Source organism: Aulonocara sp. 'chitande type north' Nkhata Bay, linkage group LG9 (genome assembly GCF_057382095.1).
Source record: "Aulonocara sp. 'chitande type north' Nkhata Bay isolate Kocher_YH1m ecotype deep benthic linkage group LG9, A_spYH_male_GT1.1, whole genome shotgun sequence".
NCBI classification, from domain to species: domain Eukaryota; kingdom Metazoa; phylum Chordata; class Actinopteri; order Cichliformes; family Cichlidae; genus Aulonocara; species Aulonocara sp. 'chitande type north' Nkhata Bay.
In genome coordinates this window covers 19,073,963-19,098,274 of record NC_141352.1, presented here as the reverse complement: position 1 = coordinate 19,098,274, position 24,312 = coordinate 19,073,963, and the positions used below count along the sequence as shown (strand labels likewise).

General features: G+C 41.2%; 2 protein-coding genes across 6 annotated transcripts in view; one reads left to right on the top strand and one right to left on the bottom strand.

The window, feature by feature from the left end:
- plcd1a (phospholipase C, delta 1a) overlaps positions 1 to 12,005 on the top strand; it is a 16,489-nt gene extending 4,484 nt beyond the window's left edge. For both annotated transcript variants that reach the window (XM_086306330.1, XM_086306329.1), the window contains exons 3-15: positions 5,471 to 5,699; positions 5,784 to 5,913; positions 6,018 to 6,246; positions 6,366 to 6,567; positions 6,911 to 7,055; positions 7,202 to 7,354; positions 9,046 to 9,195; positions 9,287 to 9,443; positions 9,527 to 9,643; positions 9,736 to 9,914; positions 10,473 to 10,608; positions 10,703 to 10,852; positions 11,263 to 12,005. In XM_086306330.1, the coding sequence (XP_086162456.1) occupies positions 5,471 to 5,699; positions 5,784 to 5,913; positions 6,018 to 6,246; positions 6,366 to 6,567; positions 6,911 to 7,055; positions 7,202 to 7,354; positions 9,046 to 9,195; positions 9,287 to 9,443; positions 9,527 to 9,643; positions 9,736 to 9,914; positions 10,473 to 10,608; positions 10,703 to 10,852; positions 11,263 to 11,354 (2,069 nt within the window). In that variant the 3' untranslated portion in view covers positions 11,355 to 12,005. The remainder of the gene's footprint in view (positions 1 to 5,470; positions 5,700 to 5,783; positions 5,914 to 6,017; positions 6,247 to 6,365; positions 6,568 to 6,910; positions 7,056 to 7,201; positions 7,355 to 9,045; positions 9,196 to 9,286; positions 9,444 to 9,526; positions 9,644 to 9,735; positions 9,915 to 10,472; positions 10,609 to 10,702; positions 10,853 to 11,262) is intronic.
- Positions 11,453 to 24,312, bottom strand: vill (villin-like). Of its 4 annotated transcripts, none has more exons than XM_086306325.1 (20): positions 24,165 to 24,312; positions 19,742 to 19,822; positions 19,534 to 19,608; positions 19,237 to 19,436; positions 18,712 to 18,820; positions 18,305 to 18,415; positions 17,150 to 17,355; positions 16,968 to 17,046; positions 16,771 to 16,869; positions 16,384 to 16,537; positions 16,137 to 16,237; positions 15,896 to 16,033; positions 15,632 to 15,790; positions 15,201 to 15,380; positions 14,946 to 15,091; positions 14,443 to 14,587; positions 13,916 to 14,104; positions 13,610 to 13,678; positions 13,157 to 13,444; positions 11,453 to 12,480 (listed from the first exon to the last, which is right to left on the bottom strand). In XM_086306325.1, exons 1-20 carry the CDS (start codon positions 24,201 to 24,203, stop codon positions 12,367 to 12,369), a joined length of 2,682 nt encoding a protein of 893 aa, XP_086162451.1. In that variant the 5' UTR covers positions 24,204 to 24,312; the 3' UTR covers positions 11,453 to 12,366. The 4 variants fall into 4 exon arrangements, with proteins under 4 accessions (XP_086162451.1, XP_086162453.1, XP_086162452.1 ...); XM_086306327.1 differs by lacking the exon at positions 24,165 to 24,312 and adding an exon at positions 22,982 to 23,120; XM_086306326.1 differs by lacking the exon at positions 24,165 to 24,312 and adding an exon at positions 21,043 to 21,215.

Sequence of the window (24,312 nt, the reverse complement as noted above, 5' to 3'; positions counted from 1 at the left end):
GCTTGAAAAGCTGGCTTAGCCTACTTATGTCACTGACAGCATAGCTTAGTTTGGGCAATTTAACGAGGTTTTAATCCATCCACTGATCCACTCAATAACTGATCCATTAATCTATCAATCGATTATTTTGTGCGTATCCTTCCTCCTAGGGGAGCTTTCCCAGGCCAGATGAGATATATAATCGCTCTAGTGGATTCTGGGTTCCACCCTGGGTTTTCCTTCCAGTTGGGAAAGCCTGGAAAACCTCCAAAGCAAACTGCCCATGAGACATCCTAATTAGATGCCCAAACTGGTATTTAACAGCTGTACTCAAAGCTCCCTCTGGATGTTCAAGGTCCTTACTCTTTCTAATGTGGATTCCAGCCACCCTAAGAAGGACACTCATTGTATTATGACCTTTTTCTAATAATTACAGGTGAGCACTGGAACATAGAGTGACTGTCATTCAAAGTTGTTCTTTTTGTTTTGTTTGTTCGCTCACTGGCATGGCTATCTAACCCTTAACTCAAACTTCCCTTTGAGGAAAAGACTGTTAGAAACAACAGAGTGAACTTTCGTCAGGCCATCACAAAACTCTCTTTGTGTAAACATTTCATGTGGTATTCGAACAATGTCTGCGTGACACGGATAACACGACTTGGACATTGTGGCAAGTCTCTCCAGATGGGATTCCCTGAAATTGGTCCAAATTCACAACCTCTGTTTTGTTGGAGATAATGTGCATGCACAGATCAACCAAACACTCCCTTTTCTGCTGAGTGCTTTTAAGGTATTTTAGTCATCCAGCAATCAGCTGAGGCAGGGCTTGGAAAACATGGGTGTGTTTCACTCCACTGCCCCCTCAATGTGTTGTTTTTGTTTTGACCTATTTTGAACTTTAGATTCCTTTAAAGTAGAATGAAGGAATCTAAATCTCTAACTTTGGGATGCAGGGAGTAGATGTGGAGTGATTGTGGCCCAGCCATAATATATGGCCTCATGGCTAAGCCTGGAGTCTTTTGCTGTTTTGTTACAAGGGCCTGTGCTGCTGTGTAGTGCAATGACATCACACGCGGCAGTGCATGCTCTTCCGTACATTAAGGCCAGCTCTATTGCACAACAATAGAGCTGGCCTCCGATGCATTGGCTGCATCAGTGTGCAGTGACCTTTTGTGTATGTATGTTGTCTTTGTATGGGTGATATAGATAAACATTTTAGTCCGAGACACTTTGATTGTATGGGTGCATGTGTTTGAAAAGAGGTTCAGGAGAGGTCAGATTGTGTAAAAATGTTTTAAAGTGCAGTAAAGTCAAAATCAAATCTGGAATGGGTTTGTGTTGCAAAAGAACTCAGGTTTACAGGAGATAACAACAAAATGTTGGAGAACCCATCTGTTAGGTCTAAAAACGACTCTTAAACATTAAGACTGTTTGGGTAAAATGGCTCAATCTGGTTTATTATAAACATGATTTAGTAGTACGTTTGACAGCAGGACATTCATGAAGACTTGCTGTTGCAATGTTGTAAATAGTCTATTACAGATTAATCTGCATACATCAATTTTTTTCATCCTAGCAAGTATTTAAAGGATTATCTGTAATGAAATTATTGCCCAACTCAACTTGGTTGACCATTTTAGCGTCTTTTACCTAATTTTTTGCTTTTATGGCCTCAATCAGAATCAGAATCAGAATCAGAATACTTTATTGATCCCTGGGGGAAATTATTTTTTGTTACAGTGCTCCATTTTAAACCAACATTAAGACAAGACAGACAATACACTAACTAAGAATAGTACAATATATACATATATATACATACATACATACATAAGTCACTCATAAATAAATATTTGGAAAAGAAACATGTGTAGTTGTAGCAGCAAACAGTGTGTTAAGTGGATGCGTTGTACAGGGAGATGGCCACAGGCAGGAATGATTTCCTGTGTTGTTCAGTGGTGCTTTTCGGTAATCTCAGTCTCTCACTGAATGAGCTCCTGTGACTGACCAGCATGTCATGGAGTGGGTGGGAGGTGTTATCCAACATTGTCTTTATCTTGGACAGCATCCGCCTCTCCGACACCACCTTGAGGGAGTCCAGCTCCATCCCCACAACATTGCTGGCCTTACGGATTAGTTTATTAAGTCTGTTGGCATCTGCGACCCTCAGCCTGCTCCCCCAGCATGCAACAGCATAGAGGATCGCACTGGCCACAACAGACTCATAGAAAATCCTCAGCATTTTCTGGCAGATGTTGAAGGACCTCAGTCGCCTCAAAAAATAGAGACGACTCTGGCCCTTCCTGTAAAGTGCTGTGGTGTTTTTAGCCCAGTCCAGTTTATTGTCAATGTGTACTCCAAGGTATTTATAGTCCTCCACAATGTCAACACTGACCCCCTGGATTGAAACAGGGGTCAAGTGTTTCCTGGTCTTCCTGAAGTCCACGATCAGTTCCTTGGTCTTTGCCACGTTGAGCTGCAGATGATTCTGCTCACACCACGTGACAAAGGAGTCGACCACAGCCCGGTACTCTGTCTCATCATCCCTGCTGATGCATCCAACCACCGCAGAGTCATCAGAAAACTTCTGAAGATGGCAGGTCTCTGTGCAGTGGCTGAAGTCTGTGGTGTAGAGGGTGAAGAGGAAGGGGGAGAGGACAGTCCCCTGTGGTGCCCCTGTGTTGCTGATCACCTTGTCAGACACACACTGTGGGAGACGTACATATTGTGGTCTTCCTGTCAGGTAATCAACAATCCAGGACACCAGAGAAGCATCCACCTGCATCGCTGCTAACTTATCACCCAGGAGGGTCGGCCTGATGGTGTTGAAAGCACTGGAAAAGTCAAAAAACATGACCCTCACAGTGCTCGCCGGCTGGTCCAGATGGGTGTAGACACGATTGAGCAGGTAGATGATGGCGTCCTCAGTTCTGAGACGAGGCTGATAAGCGAACTGAAGGGGATCCAGGTGTGGTCTTACTATGGGTCGCAGCTGGTCCAGGATGAGCCTTTCCAGGGTCTTCATGATGTGGGAGGTCAGTGCCACAGGCCTGTAATCCTGGGGGCCACTGGGACGTGGCGTCTTTGGTACAGGGACGAGGCATGATGTCTTCCACATCACCGGGACCCTCTGCAGACTCAGACTCAGCATAAACAGTTTATGAAAGACTCCACACAGCTGGGGGGCACAGGTCTTGAGGACAAGGGGACTCACTCCGTCTGGTCCAGCAGACTTGCCTGAGTGAAGTCACCTCATTTGCATCTCAACCTGGTATTGAGTGAAGGTGATGGGTGGGGGAGGGGTGTCAGGAATCTCACAGGAGGCAACATGTGAAGAGAGAGGCTGGCACAGTGGTGTGGCTCTGGATTCCAGGCTGACTGCAGGTGAGGTTGTGGGGGTGGGAGCAGACACTGTGGTGTCGAATCTATTGAAAAACAGATTCAACTCATTGGCTCTATTCTCACCTCCCTCAGTTCCCCTGCTGTTGGTTGGCCTGAATCCAGTGATGGTCTTCATGCCCCTCCACACCTCTCTCATGCTGTTCTGCTGGAGTTTCCACTCCAGCTTCCTCCTGTAATTGTCCTTAGCCTCTCTGATCTTGTCCTTTAGTAACACCTGGATCTTCCTCACCTCCTCTTTGTTGCCCCCTCTGAAAGCCCTCTTCTTGTTGTTGAGGAGGGCTTTGATGTCCTTAGTCACCCACGGCTTGTTATTTGGGTAACAATGAACAGTCTGAGCTGGAACAATGGAGTCGGTGCAGAAAGTTATGTAGTCTGTGATACACTCAGTAAGCCCATTGATGTCCTCGGCGTGAGGCTCACAGAGTGTTTCCCAGTCGGTCACCTCGAAACAGCCCTGTAGTTCTGCTAAGGCCTCCTCTGACCACCTCCTAACAGTCCTGGTGGTCACAGGTTCCCTCCTCACAATTGGCACATAGCGGGGGGTGAGGTGAATCAGGTTATGATCTGACCTACCAAGTGGGGGGAGGGAGGAGGAGCTGTATGCATCCTTGACGTTAGCATACAGTAAGTCTAAAGTTTTCTCTCCCCTGGTGGGACAGTCCACATATTGTTTGAATGTTGGTAGTGTATTGTCCAGTGATACATGGTTGAAGTCACCCGAGATCACAATAAAGGCAAGAGTCAAGAGCTCTGTTTTCAGCAGGATTCGTCTGTTTCCACTGAAAAGCTCTGATAAGCCAACTGTTTACACACTGTCTAGTACCAAAAAAAGATAGTGACTAGCTCGTGAACATGGTGCAGCATTTAGCTGCTGTCAAGAGTTTGTGAAGGCCATTGGCTAAGGCTTTATAGTGATCTAAAATATAACAAAAATGTTATGCTAATTTTGATGTCCTGTAAATAGACAATGCTTGCTAAAAAAGCAACGGTAGCTCTTTCTTGGTACCACATTATGCATTTTTTACACACATAAATTATCAAAAAGTCAGCCTTTGATTCATAAATGTTGTCGGGGTCCCACCAGTGCATGCAGAAAGTTGCCTGGAAGACGTAAGTTTTGTGCTGCAGATTTGTGAGTGAAGGCAACAGATGTGGCGTGCTGAGACAAAAGCCTTCCTGTAGATAAGATAGAAAAACAGTTTCAGTTGTAACCACTGGGACAAAAAAGTCGGCCGCCACAAGATATGGACTTATCTTAGGAAAGACTGTGTGTCAAGGGATAATAATGGCTGAATGCTACCATCCCGATAGCTGTTGTTAATGCCAGAAATAAAAGACGTTACATTTTAGACAACATAGCAGTTAATAATGAATATATTAAAATAATCACAATTTGCTTTTTATGATATAGATTAGAGGTGTCATACCTGAATTTTTAAAAATATTTTGCTTTTTCACTTTTCCTCAGTTCACTCCTTGTACACGATGATTGTTTTCAAATAACTTTTCCCAACAAGCTACTAGCTAAAAACCTGGCATGGTGTGCAGTGTGTCCTTAAAAAATTTGAGGAATTGGAGCAGTTCGAGCAGTGACTTTGAGGATCTTGTTAAAATTAATTATGCATGGAGAAAAGTACAGTGAGATTTTAACCCACCGTGCAATACCTAAAAAACTATCTACTGCAGATGAAAAGTGTCCAAAAAGCATGTTATTAAGAAAGAGGAAAAAATTTTGTTTGGAGCTGCATTTCAGCCAGTGGTCATGTCAGATTTTGATCTGCAAAGCATCTGAATGGCAATGGCTTCATTTGTTTTTATCATGGCAGTGATCCCAAACACTTTGCCAATCTATTAAAGCATACCTGGATAGAAAATAACAAACTGGAACACTAACAGTCATGGATTGGTCTCTCCAGAGCAACATTCTCCTCAACATTACTGAAGCAGTGTGGGATCGTCTTGATAGAGGCTGTATTGAAGAATACAGATGGGCTTACCAAATATTGACTTTGAGGCTATTAAAACACTAACCTTCAGTGATTTCTCAGGGCCACACTTTCTAACAAACACCCCTTCGCTCTCCAAACAGTCTCCATTGATGACATTGAATCGGTTCGAAAGGGCCGCCACTCTGAGGGCCTTAAAAAATACACCGATGCCAGCGTTGAAGACCTCTGCTTCTCCATCATCTTCAAGGGGCGCAAGAAGAATCTCGACCTGATGGCAGAATCTCCGGAAGATGTAAATAAGTGGGTCAGCAGCCTGGAGAAGATCATCAACAACATGCACAACCTCAGTAACCAGAAGAAGAGCGAACAGTATCCTTAGCAAACTCCTAAATAGAGAAATGTGTTTGCATGTTTTTGTGCGTAATACATCAAATCCTTACATCTGAATGCCAGCTGGATATTCAGCTGCATACGTAAGGCTGACAAGAATGGCGACAACATGATGACACTAAAGGAGGTGAAACACTTCTTGAGGCAGATCAATGTTGAGGTTGATGATTCTTACGCAGCGGACCTTTTTAAGGTGAGACCTTGTCAAAAAATTACAAAATATATCTTTGAAATTCACTGTTAATCTTTCATAAAATGTTAGATCTGGTTAAATAATTCACTGATTGTGTTGCACAGAAATGTGACACATCCAATTCAGACACCCTGGAAGGCGAAGAGATCAAGCAATTCTACGAGATGCTGACACGCCGTGAGGAGATTGATGTCATTTATGGGAAATATGCTCAAACAGAGGGTCAGATGAGCGACAGAGACCTGCTGAACTTTCTGCTGAACGAGCAGCGGGAGCAGGCGACTGCAGAGGACGCCCACAGGCTGATTGAGAAATATGAAGTGGATAAAACAGGTAGACTTACTCTGGACACCAGGGAATGATAAAATTATAGTAACCATATTATTAAAGCTTTAACTCAACTGTGTTATACACAATTTTCCACTCAACACTTTCATCCATTTGTGTCACAGCAAAGCAGAACAATTGCATGACCAAAGATGGCTTCCTGATGTACCTGCAGCAGGACGACGGCTGTATTTTGAACCCAGCCCACAGATCTGTGTATCAGGACATGAACCAGCCCCTCAACCATTACTACATCTCCTCCTCACACAACACATACCTGATGGCAGACCAACTCAAAGGGCCAAGCAGCACAGAAGCCTACATAAAGTAAATTTTGCAGAATTACTTTTATTCTGACAGCATTAAACAAAGGTGAAATAGAAGCATGGAATAAATGTGCTACTTTGGATAGATGTTTTTTATCATATTAATGGCTTATCTTTTAAAAATATGCATCAGCCTCCAGGTAGACTGAACTGAAGTTCTGCCATGCCTGTTTTAGACCACCCTAGTAGTTCCTAGGCCTTTATAAAATACTGTTTTGGGATCCAGGAGTTTTTGGTGGAACAGAAGTCACAGCGCAGGAATCTCTCTATTTTCACAGGCAAAGTTCATGAGTTTCAGGGATGTAAAATCACTAATTGGTCATGAATGTTTTCTTTGCTTGCAGAGCGCTGATGAAGAGTTGCCGATGCGTGGAGCTGGACTGTTGGGACGGGTCTAATGGAGAACCTGTTATTTACCATGGCCATACGCTCACATCCAAAGTGCTCTTCAAAGATGTTATCAAAGCCATCAAAGACTACGCCTTCAAAGTACGTGAGATATTCACTGACTTTGGATGTTTTACTCTGCCTATGTTGGAGACCGCATTGAATTCCCAGCCCTTTCCTCGCCTTAACACATTAGAAACTGGAAAAGGTCTGAAGTTCACCTTCACATTGTTCCCTTTGTTTTCCAGACTTCCCAGTACCCAGTGATTCTGTCTCTGGAGAACCATTGTACAGTTGAGCAACAGAAGCTTATGGCCCGTCATTTGGTCTTCTTCCTGGGTGACGCTCTGGTCAAAAAGCCTCTGGGTGACACCATGCCAACTAACTTCCCATCACCTGAGGTGTGGAACCCATTATCTGTATTCACTGACATACGATATATCATCTTGGGATCCTTACCCTAATAAAAAAAAATCACCAAAGGAAGACCACCCCTTAACATTTTCATTCCTAACACGCTACTGTGCCAGATTTCTCACTTTGCTGTTTTCCTTAACGTGACCCAAGTTTTGTTTAGGAAACAAAGCTAATGTGATACAAGACATCATCGATCTATAGCCTCAGATAAAGCTTGTCTCACTTTGCGCCTACTGAGTAGCTAATGATTTGCTGTAACAGCTGAGTGAGTGTGTTTGAGACAACACCTTGTTTGATAACAGAGACTTCTAGTGAACAGAATTTAGTCTCCAAATACAATACAATACAATACAATAATAAATGCTAGAAACAGATTTACATGTCATACATGAAATAAGTGTTGATCACCTACAACCCAGCCACAATGCTGATTCCCACTGACTGGGTTCTTATGTGTATAGAGCTCATCTGTCCACAGAAACAATTTTTTTCCATTCCAACCTCTCCACAGGAGAAATGGTGAATATGATCTAGAGAACACCATCCCCACAGTCAAGCAAGCAGGTGGAAGCTTTATGTTTGGGGCTGTTTTTCTGCTAAGGGTACAGAATGACTTCACTTCACTGAGGGGCCAATGGACAGAGCCATATATCATTAAATCTTGGATGACAACCTCCTTCCCTGAATATTTATTAAAAAAAAAATATAAGGATGGGTCTTCCGGCATGACCCAGCATTCAAATCAGTGACCAAAACCATTATGTCAAGGCAACAAATAAGTGGCTAAAGAATAAGCACATTAGCTCACGGAGAGGCCTACCCAGTCTCCAGACCTCAGTCCTTCAGAAAAGCTGGAGAGGGAGCTGAAAGTTTGAGTTGCCAAAAAGCTAAAATTTCAGGTAAGAAAATCCCCAAAAGTGGGCGTAGGGTTTTCAGTGCGAGAAACGTTTTGTCACTCATTGGGAGTGGGAGACAAGAAAATCCAGATAACCAAAATAAACTTTTTGGGAAGAAAGCTAAAAGATTTAGAGCGTGTTTGTAAAGATGAATGCCAAAACCCCTGCTGAGATATGTGCAAACCTGGTGACCAACTACAAGAACCTAAGTACTAAGTCATGTTTTGGTTGAGGATAAAAAGGGATTAAAAACATCCCTCAATGACGGCTGAATCAGTTTCTAACTTCTGCTTATTGTACTTTTTCTGGATTTTTTAAATAACAGTCTGTCCCTTTCCATTAAAAGGAAACTAGCATAAAGATTACAGATTGTTCATTTCCTTGTAAGTACGCAAACTTACAAATTCGGCAGGGGTCTCAAATCATTATTTCCCCCACTTTTATGTGTTACTTTGGGAATTTGCTGCAAAATGATTGGAAGACCTTGACAACTGAAAAAGACAAGAAATAGAGAGAGAGAGAGGAAATAATTTTTTTTTAAAATTCAGCTCCCATGAAGTGGATGCCTGTGGCATTTTCAGCCTCAACACAAATTTAAGTTATGCTTTAGTCTGTTGGCTGTTTGGAGGGTGACTATCAGGAACGCAGTCTCTGTTGTCACAGTTAAATGTGTGCCTGTCTATATTAAGCAAAGCAACTTTGATTTCCAAAGCACAGCACCGTGTGTACCTTAAGTGTTAGAAATGACACAACAAAACACATTTTGTGTCTCTTTGTAGGCACTTAAGGGAAAGTTCCTCATCAAGGGAAAACGACTGAACAAACTGGATTCGATCTTCACCAATAACAACGTGATAGAGGATGGCACCGTGTCTGAGGAGGACGAAGCTGCAGAGTGTAAGGAGAATAGCCAGAAAGAAAAACCAAAGGTGTGCCAAAGGCTCTTTACTCATTTGCAAGAAATTGAAATAACAATTTTCAATTTCAGATTTCACGTTTGTCTCTCTGTTCTTGTTTCAGAAATCAAATATCAAACTCGACAAAGAGCTCTCAGACATCGTCATCTACTGTAAGAGCGTGCACTTTAACAGCTTTGAACACGCCAGAGAAAACCAGGCCTTCTATGAAATGTCGTCCTTCAAGGAGAGTAAAGCATTCAACCTGGCTGAGACCTCAGGTAAACGCACGCTGCATTAACTGTCTTTATTGCCATGCTAGAACTCACAGTTTAAAAAAAACATCTGCTTTAACTTGTTGTAGCTACTGCCTTCATGCACCACAACATGGACAAACTCAGCAGGATCTACCCTGCTGGCTCCAGAACCGACTCCTCCAACTATAATCCGGTGCCCATGTGGAACGTTGGCTGCCAGATAGGTGTGCTCCAATACGCAGCAAGCAAACTAACGTAAACCAATTAAAACTAATGAAACAGTTTGACGCTTTTTCCTCTTTGATTTGGTTTTTAGTGGCGTTGAACTTCCAGACTAACTCCAAGGAGATGCACTTAAACCAGGGACGGTTTCTGATGAACGGCTTCTGCGGCTACATCCTGAAACCTGAATTTCAGAGAAACCTGTCCTCTCAGTTTAACCCCAACGCACTTACCGAAGGGTCGTGGCTGAAGAAGAAGATCTTTCATGTCATGGTGGGAGTTTTTTCAAGAAAGATAAGCCTATATTAGAGGTTAACAATGTCCTGTGGAATTTCCTTTTAAAAGAAAACAAAGTTCACAAAGTTTACAGTATGTGTAGTGTCAACTTGCTAATGAGCTTTAATCATTTCCCCTAGCTCTGGCCTAGAAGTTTGAATCCTTTTATCTTTGTTTGCCAGCTTGCAGCTATTTAAAGGAATTTTAACACAATCATTGGCTGAATAGTTACTGACATAGCCTATCTTGAAAAGAGGAGCTACTTTTAATGTTTTTTAATCCTCAAGTCCTTTTATTACATTTTGTATTATTAGTTATGATCTGCACAGTAGCTAGTAGCACTTAAAATAAAGAAAGTGGATTTTTAGCCTTTTTTAACAACTGATTATGCCACCACTTGATAAACAGATTAATCATCATGCTGGTGGTGAAAGCATCGAAGCGTGCTGTGGAAGCTGGACATCATGCTGTAGATATCTAATCAAATCTGAACGTAGACTGTAGTCGGACTGTCACGTGATCGCGTCTGTGCATTTTTGTCTCACACTTCAACAGGTGATCTCAGCTCAGCAGTTGCCTAAAATCAACAAGGAAAAGCAAAAATCCATTGTAGACCCTCTGGTGAAGGTGGAGATCCATGGTGTCCAGGCAGACAATGCCAGCAAGGAAACACATCACATTGTAAATAATGGTGAGCGTTATATGTGCAAGTATAGCATAAGTGCACTTACTTGTCAAACACTTTTTCAAAGAATTTAGAAAAACACAGATATTCGTCCTTGCAGGATTCAACCCTATGTGGAATCAGAAATTCCAGTTTGACATCAGTGTGCCAGAGCTGGCCTTGGTGCGATTTCTGTTGGAGGACCACGACACAGCATCGCAGAACGATTTTATCGGGCAGTACTGTCTGCCACTCACCAGCGTACAGAACGGTAAGAAAGCTCACAGATTTGATGAAGCTAACACGATAAAGCAACGCGACACCAACTCAGAGTTAGCAACAATCTAATTTTCGAAGAGGCCGATGACTGAAATGGTCTGTGCGGTAATTAAAATATGGAAGTGTTAAGACAGTATCCTCTCTTTTCAGTGCTCGCTCACAGCTTTGACTTTCTTTGTGCACTATTATCACATTATTATCTTCTTTAGTTCCACTTTAAACATACTTTTTCTCCCTTATTTAATTCTTCTGTGTGGACCGCAACAAAACAGAAATTAAACAGATACAAATTCATGTAAATCATAGCTCAAGTGATTGTTTTGCATCTTTTTTTTGTGCTACGCTTTATGAACCAGCTTCTCATTTTGCTGACAAAGCTCACGCTCGCTTCCTGTTTTCCAGGATATCGCCATGTCCCGGTGCTCAACAAGAGAGGGGACAACATTTCTTCTGCCAGTCTGTTTGTGCACCTCATGCTCCTGGATGCCCCGTAGGCCTGTTTGCAAAAAGAAAACCAAACCAACTTCACGTCTTTTGTAAATTCTAATGGAATTTAAAACCCAGATTTTAAAGCTAAATAACTTGACTCTAGTTTTCGTTTTGTTTTTTTACATACCACAGCTGCTGACTCACAAGTGTCTGACACTTTTAGGTCATTGTATAATTTTAGCTTTTTAAAAGCCGGTTTGGTGGAGAGCCTTTAAAGTGACAAAGAAAGAATGAAGTGAATGAGAGGAAAAGTAGCCAACTATATTCACCATTCTCTGGAGAAGTTTAATTAATGTGCATTATTATGTGAGTTTTGTGTGAATCCCACCTGAAATATACTAGATTCTCAGCAGCTTTACGGGATAGTCTTATGAGACTTGATTTAAACTTTGTCCATCTTGATGCCATAAGAGTGATAATGACAATGTTGATAGCAAGTGACATAGTGTGTCTGTGTGCTTCTGTCCTTTCATTATGAATGCATTATAAATGCTCCCAGCATTGTATATAGAAGATTTTCAAGATGGTGCCTGAAACAAGTTCTAATATTTTGTGTCATGGTTTATTTGTGTCTTCCATTGCTCTACAGCATTTTTACAGTTCACACATTTTTGTACTAGCTCTTGAATTAAACCACTCCCCGAATCCCCGGTCAATGGTTTTCTGTTTATTCACTGCATTTGTGATTCAGATAAAATGCTAGCAAAACATCATCTCAGTATGATCTACATGAAATGAAAAAAAAATATACAGATAAATATAAAGCAGAATAATTAAAAAAATAATCTTAGAAATGTCAGTCACGTCCTTTAAATTATTACAAGTTACATTCATGGTCATAATCATAAATACCATTTGTTAAATCTAAACAACTTGGGATGTTGGTCGATTTTTTTTTTTACCCCTCTGACAGCAAAACAAAATATTGAGATGAAGGTCAGAAGCTAAAATGCTGCCGTATAGTTTGGTTTACAAGCGGATTTCTCAGCAGACAGGCTGGAGATGTGTGATTCCTTCTCAGAAAATTCCTGCTTTCTTCTTTAAATCATTCTGGCGCCACTTTGGCAAGCGCTGGAAGTCTGCGCGAGTAGTACTGAGCAGGTTCTCAAAGTCCAGGTCAGATAGATAATCCTGCCAATCGGAGCACAGAGGATGGGAAACGGTTAGACTGACCTCTGCTGTACACAGAGCTCTAGGCACAGACAATGGCAAGGCCTCCCACCCTTTCTTGGAAAGCCCCATATTGTCTCTTTGTAGTGTCTTTGTGTCTTTTTGTGGTTGTTCATGACTCGCTAGAAGCATTTTATGTGGCTCTGCAGTCACTTTTAATCTCTTCGTAGTCACTTTTCATCCATTTGCAGCTGTTTAGTGACCTTTTCAGTTGATGATTAAAATAGCTTCATTTATATTACTACATGTTAATCCAAATTCAGAGAAATGAAAGAATCCCATCTGATGGAAATAATACTTTTAACTTGCTAACAAGTGCATATTATGTTTTTGTGTATGCTAGACAACATATCACACGATTGGTGGCTGTGGAGTTTTGACTTGAAATGGCAGTACAGTCACAAAAATCTGCTTTGCTGCAGGTAAACATACTAAATAGGTGTCGAATCATATTGAAGTATTTTTTATGGTGACGTGATTAATTTTACTAAAAAAAAAACCCCAAAACAATAACTTCTAAATTGTAATTGTCATGATTAGACGTCACTTTTAAAGGTGTTAATTAATGCCCTGAGAAGGACGTTAAACAATAATCAAATGCTGATTTTTACCATTTATAATTGATCTGCACACACACCTCTTTCTGGGTGGGATCCACTCCTTCTGGTAGCTCGTCTGGAGTCTTGTTGACGAGGAGCTCAGGGTCAAAAAACTTTCCAGCTCCAGAAGAGGACAAGGAACTAGCAGAGGAGGGGGACATCCCAGACTGGGGTCTTGTAGGACTAGAGGGTCTGGGGAAAAAATCTGTTTCATCTTGGAAGTAGGCCTTGTTGGGTGGCGGAGAAGTTAGAGGGCCCCCAGGTGCTCTGTAACCACCCCCACCTCCCCCAGCGGGAGTCTTGTTCAGCTTAGTGTTCTTCAGGTCCTGCAGCCACGAAAGAGAAGTTTTACAGAAGCAGTTTCACAAAAAAACAAAGGTAAACCTCCGAGATGTAGACATTCACAGGTTAGCAACACTACTATATATGACATTAAAGATGTTAGTAGGTATTACAGCTGTGATATTAGCACATCAGTGTGAGTCACTTACTAGAGTGATCTGTGAGATAGATGTTGAATCACTCAGCTTGTTTTTCATCTCCTCATAGGAGTTGCCTCCCTGTTCAGAAGATCAACGGAACCAAGATTCGTCACAGTAAAGGTTAGTATTCGTGCAGTGACTTTTTCATCTTCAATTAATCCATTGAATCATCCACTTGTGTTTGTAAGTTGTTCCTAGCTTCTGAGATGATTAAATCAATTGATTGCATGTTATTGTAATGGGAATTTGTAATGCCTTGATCATGCTTTCTATGGGATCCCAGAAAGATGAAAGGGGAAACTGTTATAAACTCACGCTCCACTTGTGGGGATCCCACGCGTTGAACCATCCGGTGAAGGTGGGCGGCTCGTATCCCTGTTTGACAAAGATGATGGGCGTGTCAGGGTCACGTCCAGCCGGGTGAGTTCTCAGGTAATCCCGCGCGCTGTTCAACGCCTCTTTGGTCTCATACTCATAGGAGGAGTTACCGATCCACAAGAAAAGCTGAGATTCAGAGACAGAAAACAAGAAAAAGAGACAAATTACTCAAAGAGTCTGCTGCGTAAGTTGCCAAAAACTGAGCTTTAGGCCTGATTCTGTCTTTCCGTGTGAAGTATTACATAAATAACCTTGAGCTGAGTCACTACCACCAGTATAGATTAATTAGAAACCATAGCAGGAGGAAACAATAAGCTTGTGTAATACAGTATAGTGTTTGTTTCATATCTATCAGTTAATGTGCAGTGAGTTTCACAATCTTCCTGATGAGATGCTCATAAACAGGAAGCAGGCCCCAAATCAACGGCAGGGTCTGACTGATTTCAGCTCCTTTGATTGCTTACCTCTTCCCAGGTGTCCAGCAACATGACGTCATCTTCATCTAGGTCACACTGGGCGAAATCATCCACCTCAGTAATCTTAAAGCGCCCCGTCTGATTGGAGCATTCGAACAGCCGGGGACTGTGAAGCGGCTCCTCCCTCTCAAATCTGAAATGACACAGGCCGTCCTGTCGTAACAGCAGATAATGTTCCCTCTCTCTCTCTCTCTCTCTCTGTGTGTATGATGACATTGGGCATATTCCACTGACCTTGGTATAAAAATAATCCAGACAGATTTAATGTAAGCTTGGAAATGGTTCAAAATATGATTAAAGGGCCTTTTTGGATGAATCCTGAAGTCCTTGCTAATTTGTTATTACTGGCTATATTTTTACTTTCTGGACCCAGATTGAGCGCCCTTCATTGTAAATACTTGACTCCTGGAGTGTGTTGTTAAGCGAAAAGCCAAAAATATCCTATTTTTGTCACAATATGCAAAAGCAATGCTGCCATTAAAATATTTTACCTCCTGTCACTGGCATAGGAGCCCTTTCCACCCAAAGCTATCCAGAATTCAGCAGGTTCCTGGCCCTCCATCACCACCCGCTTCTCATGCCTGGACAGCACATCAGACATCGCTTTCCCCATCTCTCTCTCATCCCCATTACAGCCCTGGGATAGAAGCAGAAATCAGGGGGGAAATGGTTTTAATGTGTCAAATACAAACTAAACTAATATTTATGTTATTTCAAAGCCTGCTACACAGCCCCATGATAGATACCTTTCCATACCACAGGTAGGAGATATTGTCAGTTTTCAGCAGGAAGACGTCATTGGAGCTTAGAGAAGCGGCCCTGGCCACCACCTCTGTGGCTTTAGTATTCAGCTCATTAGTCCCTCTCACCTGGAAGAGCCTGGCATCTTTGGCAGGGTTAACCACACCAGGTCGACCTGTTCCTCCCTTTAGACACACACACATTGAGTTTCCAGTTTCTTTCAACTTTTATTTAAAGCTTTGATCGATCTATTTTTGCATCATGGATACTTTTATTGTATCCATGTAAATCTCATTTTTAATTTAGATTTTGCTGGATTACTTCCATGTGTCATAATTTCACACACAAACCATACAGATATTTTACTTTTAGTCATTGGTGAGAATTTCTAATCCAGTTAAGAATCCTTTTCAGTGTGAAAATCATAAAATCATACCTCAAAAATGATAAGTTTGCCTTTGAAAATAGCCAGGAAGTGGCGGGGCTCCTTTCCCATGACCACTCTGACCTGAACTGGGGCTCCATTGTACTTGTTATCAATATTGACAGCCTGGAAGGCACTTGCTGCAATCTCATCGCTTGTGGCATGGCGTCCCTGAAGTAACAAAGAAAAGACGTTTACACATTGAAGGTGCTTGTCAGTTTTCCAGAAGCAGGAGGAAATGGAGAACAAGGAAGCATAGATTGGTTTGACACTGACCTGCCACATGTAGAGTATGTACTGCTGCTGGCCTGCTCTTTTATATGAATACAGCACCAAGTAGCAGTCTCCTCCATAAAACTGCCCGTAGGTTTTTGGGTCTATTTCAGCCAGTTCCAAATTCTCAATGCACCACACCTGACACAGGCAAACAACAGCTCAAACAACACGCAACAATGCAACTGAAGTCTGAAAAGTATCTGCACTGTGTTTGTCTGTATTCCTGCATATGTTTTCCCACCTTAACGTCTCCTGATGCATCGTCCACCATGCGGTACTGTGCTGCCAGTTCAGGGCGCGCGTGTAGCTCCATCACGTCAAACTTTCCGTCGTCGACCTTAGCTGTGCGGACACAAAATGTTCAGAGTTAATGATGAACAGCATAATATCAGCAAATAAGATTAAATAGCATATCAAGAGATAATATGTTAACTGTGCTGGAATTTATTTTGAAGAAGTGGATTGAGCAGTAGATTTGAAGAGGCTACCTATCTTTCCAACGTTGTGTGTGGTACCCAGGCCCTGAGTTTGGTCTCTGTCTGTCCAGGATTTGAACAGGTGCTTAAAGATTGCTGACTCTGCTCCCTCAGCCATCACCTCCACAGTGGTGCTGGCTGGGTACTTTTTTGCTTTAATGTAGCTCTGTAGGAAAAGATTGATGGACAAAACTTGTAGTGAAAAACATCTCCAAAAAAGCACATAAAAACTGAGATAATCCCCTCAAGCCATGCGATCCTTGGAAAAGAATAAAACGATGAATTTATATTTATCCAAAATCATTTAAGGAGAAAGAGGATTAAAATTTACACAATTAATTTATAAGACAGAACAGGAGGCACTAAGAGATCCTTGGTGTCGTCATTCTGTATACTCACCAGTGCCCGATTCATAGCTCCTTGTCGCTCTTCTTTGGAGGCCTTCTTTCCTTTCCAGACCATCACACTAGACCCTTTGTTGTCCAGAATGAAACAGTCCTGAAACCCCAAAAGAAAAAAAAACATTGAAACTGAACCACTTTTCTTTTTTAATACTAGCATCTAGGGAACATTCTCAAAGAGTGAACACTAATTACCGAGGATTTCAGAAGATCTTGTGTCAGAGGTTGTTTGGCCACTTCTTGAATCACTAGATTCCCACTATTGTCATAAACGCTGAGGAAGAAAATCAGAAAAAATGGGTGTGATATTGGTAAATAGTTGAAATCAGTTTCTACAGTTTTGTGTGATCAATGCAGTGGAAGCATAATGTACTTACTGGTAGAGTCGGACACTGTTTTTCTGCGCACTATCAGGCACATCATCGGAAGTGGCCTCCTTCAGCTGTGCCGGTTTTGGTCCGAGCACAGTCGTCAGGAATTTCATGAGCTCGGGCGAGCTCCGCTCATCTCCTCCTTCCACAACACCGATCTGAGCGCGACCTCCGCGTTCCCTGTCCCGGATGTCCTGAGCCAACAAGACCGCCTGGAAAGACGGAGGGAGAAACAAAGACACAAAAGTGAAAACTGTTCGCTCAGTGACAACAGCGACTAAAAGGTTCACGTGTTACACAAAAATCTACACTATCACTGTAAAAGAACTGGTTGTTATATAGTACACATATCTCATTCAAACACATGCACTTTTTCTGTGCCTAATGTTTATCTAACATTAATACTCAGGGTTCAGTATTTTGCCCAAGGAAACTTTTGCATGCAGACGGGAGCAGGCGGAGATCAAACCACCTGTTTTACCTGATGAGCTAAAAGGTAAATGGACTGATTCTTATATAGCGCTTTTCAAAATAAATAAATAAAAGCTGTTGGTTTTTCCTTTTCTGTTGTTACCATTCCTTCCTAACTCTTCTTGCATGCATGTTTCCAATTTCACAGACAACTGAAAGCTTACTGCTAAAGGCAGTGGTGTACATTATTGAAGATCCACAGCCGACAGGTTTCAAGAATTAAAAAAAAAAATCACTTTACAGACACTTTCAGTGCTCCTTAATTTTCCAAGGGTTTGCCACAGTGGATGGATGCACGTTTGATTTGGCACACCTTCTATGTCCTTCCTAATCAGAATCAGAATCAGAATCAGAATCAGAATGGGGTTTATTGCCAAATGTTGAGCAGGTTTACAACATTAGGAAATTGCTGCGGTGCTTCAGTGCAATGATGCAATAATGCAACCGAGGCCCTGAGTTCATAAAATTCACTTGACACACAAGAATAAATTAAATTAGTCATTAGTCAATCTAGTCATTCTCCCTTTGTCAGAAACAGCCTTAGTGCAGACATATTTTATCACCTTTTTGTTCGTAAAATGTTAAATTTCTTTCCTCTTTCCCACTTTGCTTCCACGGTGTGTATTTTTCACGAGATCTGACTACTTCTCGTGCCGCTGCTTATTGTAACCAATCAGTGCAGAGGATTACCTTGAGCTTCTCTCTTCTGTTGCTCTGGGGACCGTTCCACTGCACTATAGCTTTCCCGATATCCAGAAGAAATATATCTCCTTTGTTAAAGCTGCTCCATGACACCTCCACCTGCATGGAAAAACACACACAAACGCAAACACAGTGGAGAGTTGAATAACATTCAAATGGACAGTACACTCCGTCTGAAACAATACAGCGTATTAATTAATCACACTCTCATACCACCCCTCGGGCAATTAACACCTACACAGACAGCTACGACAACAAGACATAATCTGTTTAAGGAGGGGTGCCAACACCTCTCTGTAGCGTGACTGTGTGAAGCCACTGATAGCAGCAGAGGGAGGCAGGGAGTAAGACTCTCGTAAAGCCTTTCATATCCCTTTAATTTGTTTTCTGAATACCTCTGTTGCTGTGACATCCTTCCTCCCTTTGACATGCAGCAGTCGCAGGACGTTGTAGGCGTTTGTTTCAACGTGGTTGAAACCTGAGGCCACTCCACCCTTCTTGTAGCTGCGGAGAGAGAAGTTTACTTTACCAAAGTTCAAGTGCAATAAAAATATAAACCCAGTGACTTGAAACTGAATGGACATTTAAAAAAATAAAAAATTAAAGGAACATTTTTTTTCTTATCAGTATGATTTTTTTCCTTAAGGTTGTATAACCATAAAGCAAACATGCAACTAAAGGTTAAAGGTTAATAAATTGGGCAAGAGAAATTGGTGTTTTTTAATGCTAGGCCTCAGAAAACAAGTGTGTTTTGTGTCATAATCATTTCATAGAGGCGGATTAGTGTTGTAAGCCATGACTCAGGAAGATTACAACATAAGTGTGTGTGTTTTTGTGTGTGTATAGGAGAGACTCATTCCCTTGAGTATATCACCATCCCCCTTTCGTTCAAACACCAGCTGCCTTCATCGGGAACTCACATCAGGCCATTTTTGAAGTAACTCCTGAACCGCGGTGACTCGTAGCCCTGCACCTCCCTGTACTGGACCGGACTCCCACCCAGGTACTCGTCCAGCTGGGTGACGTAGATGGCAGCAGCACCTTGTTCATCCTGAGAGGAGGTTCTTCCAACCCAGTAGTGGATATCAGCAGACTGGCGGGAGCCTTTATTCTCACTTATCTGATGATAATAATGAAAAGCATGAGAGGTGACACATATATGAGATATATGTATATATATTTATATATCTCATGAAATCACCCAGTTTTTTACTCACATATAGAACTATGTAACAGTCTCCCTCAAAGAAATTGCCAAAGGCCTGAGGTGGAACGGGATCCATTTGCATTTTCTGAGTAAAGAAAACAACCATTTAGACCTCAAACAAATATGAGATTTCAACATGCCGCAGCTCTACATAAAGCTCAGCAGTGTGGACAACAATGTCAACAACATAGGGTGCGTGTAATGCGTTTTAGACTCACATTGACGGTCCATATCTGAAGGCCTGGCTTTCGGCGGACATTTTTAAATGCATTATTGTTTTCATTCATCATTCTGCTGAACTGTAAACATAAAAACAAAACAAAAAAACATGTGTACTTATCGTTATTGTCACAAACAGTTTACATATTTGCATGAAAACTATTGATGAGCGTCTAATGTCTTAATTGTTATAGATTAAACTCAAAATATTCTCACTGTTAAATTTGAATGTAGGTTTGCTAGGGTTTACATACTGTGTCATCACATTTGTTAATGCCCCAAAAAACACATCTTTATGCCACAATGTGACAGCAAGCTGTTAAGACGCTTAGCGAAAAGTTTTTTTGTTATACCACGGTTATAACCAGGTATCTGTTTATAAGATATGTTTATAAGATATAAGACGGACATAACTTCTAGTTCTACAAAATGATGTCACTGTACATGTAAGTGCCTTTAACCTACACTAGCTTTAATGGCCAGAAGGGGGCAGCTTTTCATAATGCGAAAAGAAGTTGTAATGTCCACAAGAAACCTCTGACATGGTTTTACTACTGTAGTAAACACTCTTCTAATGAGTTTATGATCTTGTTAGTTTAAGCACAACACAGGGCAATATTCATTTAGTAAATTATGACAATATTTAAAATGAAAGAGGACGTTCACTGTTTGACTGTAGTAAAAAAGAAAAAAAAATCTTAAAAATAACAGGTTTTCTGCACTTGCTTTTAAGCTTGTATTTTTGTTAGCCAAGGCTAGCAACCCTCTTAATACACAGTCATTAATGCATACACCTTATTAATCAAACCAGGTTGATAGCGTTAGCATAAACTGATTAACTACAACAAGAAGTATGGTCAAGGCCTTTAAAAAAAAAAAAGAGGGTAAAAAAGCAGAACTTAAGAGATGAAACAGTCTATGGACCTTTCACTGTGTTTTGCCATGTGATTAAAATAAGCTATCCCTGTTACATAATGATCTCCTTTTTATTCATGTTGTCCACTGACACCACCACTAGCTTGTTTTAGCTTTTCAGCAAAAGGTAATAGCTAGCTAGCTGTGGAAAAAGAGTAAAAACTATAAGAATTAATTAAAGCTTGTTGTTTGTTTGTTTTTAACTGTTTTTTGCAAAAAGAAGACGAAAAAAGTAACGTAAAATAAAACAGCTAAATGATATAAAATTAGCACAAACTCTGAAGAGATAAATACTTAGAAGATTAACTAGCACACTGAAAAATACATGTTCACTCCTGACTCCTTAAACAGTACTTGAACAGAAAAAATATTTCACTTTAGAGACCTCTTCCTCACTCTTCCTCATCCTGGCATCGCTGTCTTTTCACTGGAAACAGATGTCTCCAAAATGACAAGTGAATGCTTTCAAAGGACTGACTCTCTGACAGCAAAGCACCTCTAATCCTGCTAATGAGTATCAGCTTGGTGCTGTAGGAAAATACAAGCCCTGCAATCAGCGGTGCTTTAACAGCCTCTTGACTGGGATATCAGAAACAACAGCACTGATAAGCAAACAGTATCACCAGCTGAGCCAACGTTAGGCTGTATGGAAACAAGAACATATTATGAATGCACTTGCAACACTGATGCCATAATATGACATTGTGAAACAGCTGGAGTAGATGTGGTTGTTATGTGTGAACTTATTCTTGGGATAAGTAATATAAAGCACTATTACATGTACTAGCTCTAATCTTTGTTCCGGGTCTAGTAATAAAATATCTACCCGGGCAGTGATTGGTGGTGTGAGATGAACACTTAGTTAACCACACCCTTTATAGTATTATTAACAGGCTCTGGTATTTAGTATTTAGTATTTAGTATTTATTTATTTATTGTCATTATCAAGAACAATGAAATTGCGTTTGGGGCTTCCATACAACCCAAAAAATTGTATGGAAATTGTATGTCTTCTGATAAAGCGGTGACACACACTCGACAAACAAAAGAAGCAGGTGAGATTTGAAAATGAAGAGACAGCACTTGAGCTTAAATAGCTAATTTTAAGCTAACGTCTTATGTTAGCTTATAACGCAATTAATCAGGTTGCGTATGAGCAGCTTTGAAAAGAGATTATCCAAGTTTAGGCATCCAGTAGAGCTAGGTGCCAAAAGTGTATGTTGCCAAATGTACATGTTAAGTACAGGTGTAATATTGACAAAAATATAAAGACTTAAAATATCTAATCGTAATGAGTCGATTGAAATATCAGCTACACAGCAAAAATTTATCTAGATAAAGGTCAAAACAGGGAGGGCTCTATCAAACATAATGACCCAAGTCCAGTGAACAAAGACAGGGTGTGTTTTATTGCTTTTCAACTCAACTTTGTCTAAATTAAAAAGTAATGCAATCTCAAAGTGTCTGTAAACTTGTGCTAAACTTTGGTCGTGCCCTGTGACCTTACTATCAGCCATGAGACTGGAGGGCGTCTGTTAACAGCTTGAGAAATAAACATGATACATATTTAAATGTCATTCTTTTTATTTATTTTATTATTTTATTGTTAAAACGTAGTCCCCAAATTTTATTTCCCTTTTCTTAAAAACAAGGTACACCCTGCCCTGCACGTTTGTCCATTACCCATTAGAGTTTGACAGGAATGCCATAGTTCCATTTCAAACAGAGCACACATTCAGCTGTAAAGTGTATGTACACAGAGATTATTCCTTATAACATACGGATAAAAAACAAACATCTAGATGAAGAAGTGACGCCACTGTGATATTTGATTAATTGAAAGTAATCACCTCAACTACGATCACGCCTGGTTGCCAGTTATCAGTGGCTTCAGCTGTGGTTGCAAATCCCTGTTATAAAAAATAAATAAACTGTGCAATCTGATCCCTGCTTAAAACAATTACTGAAAACTTGAGCAAATAACACAGGAAAGATAAACCTGCGAGCGGCATTGCTTCTATTACTCAGACAGGAAAGACTGGTTCCCTATCAATTAACCTGCATTGTCCTTTGGTGGAGCATACACAATCACTTTTGTTAATGCTGCACCGTACGTATTTCTTCAACTCGTGTAAAATCACGTTGGTTAACCCCCCGCCCCCCCCCCCCCCCCCCCCCAAACCTGTGTTTATAAAATCCTTAAATGTGATAATAAAGATGTTATTCTTTCCAGATTTCACTGAGTCAGTGAAAATAAATAGAGGTGTGTTCACCTCTATACAAGGTAGCTATTCTCAAAGAAATAGTAGTAGGATGGGTCTTACGTTGTCCTGTGACTGCCGTGGTGAAGTCCTGGCTGGTTCCTACAAGTTGTGGAGATAGTGATTTATGTAAAAGGTCTGTATTTATAAGATACCGCTGCCTTTTCCTCTTATGCGCAAGCTGCAGTGCGAGGCATAGAGGGCTGGATGTATTTGTTACCACACCCAGGTATGAACACACCTGCCATCTTCTATCTCGGTATTTACAGTGCCACGGTGTTAGATACGCCCCCTCTCATTTCTTCCCAGCTGTCACACTTGATGCAGGTGGAAAGGGAGGTGTGTGTGTGTGTTGCACAATACACCACAGAGTCAAAAAAAGCCACTGAGACAGACCCCAGCTTCACTCGGTGTCCTGATTGTGATTTATAGAAGCCAATCACAGTTGTGTTTATGTCTGAGTCCTCAGCAGCACAGTGGGCATTACAGGGACCACTTGACACCAATTATTCATTTTACAACCGTTACAACTAGCAGATGGGGGAATTGGACTGAGGGAGCTCCGAGTGCTATTGGAAAGGAGTCAGACGCTTTTCCGTGGCTAAATCTCTCGTTCTGCGCGTACTCACACCGACACTTGAAGAACGCTTGACATTATCGAAGGTTTACAGCACCGGGCGTTCAAGCTTCCAGTGGAGAAGGTGTTGGCAGATTGTGCTTACATTTATTTGCAAAATGTGCAGAGATATTAAAAGTTTCACCCAAAGTCATTTCCACAGTAATAGAAGGGGGGGAAACATTATTCCTAAGCCGTACATTGAAGTTAATGTAATGAAACAATCATGGGTTGGTTCCTTAGAAAGTTAAGAACACCCTTGAGAATAAAGAGTGCAAGAATCTTCCAGATCTTATAGATCAGAATTGAAAAGAGCCTGTGAATGCTGACTGCTGTTAAACACTTCAGAATCAAAGCTTTTATTTCCCAACCAAGACCACCAAGCCCTGCATCTGCTGGTACCCCACACATTTACAAAGTAAGTGAGCAATCTTTTAAGTCCCCTTAATGTGCATTGCAGTCGGTGCTTAAATCACAGATCAGACTATCTTGCTGTTTTATGTTCAGCGTTACGTCGCTTATGCTTGTCTTTGTGTCATATAACTCACACAATCCCTGCCTGCGAGTCTGAACACTACAGTGTTATATAACCATCTTAGATCACAAATTGAAAGCTAAAGCTTTTCTTACCTTTGACCTCTCACTTCTTCGTTCACTCTTGGCTTCCATTATGACCAGAAGATGACTTAGACACTGCACTGAACTTCAGTCCCTGCATATCTGAGGAGAAAAGAAACAAGCGCTCTCCAAGCTTGTACAAAGGGCTCGGTAATACCTA

Coding starts and splice junctions, on each gene's coding strand:
- vill (XM_086306328.1), bottom strand. CDS start 19,813: ATGATGAATGAAAACAATAATGCATTTAAAAATGTCCGCCGAAAGCCA. Junction 16,034..16,136: donor ATGCATCAGGAGACGTTAAG/GTGGGAAAACAT, acceptor TGCCTGTGTCAG/GTGTGGTGCATTGAGAATTT. Junction 14,105..14,442: donor TGCTGGACACCTGGGAAGAG/GTAAGCAATCAA, acceptor TCTGAATCTCAG/CTTTTCTTGTGGATCGGTAA.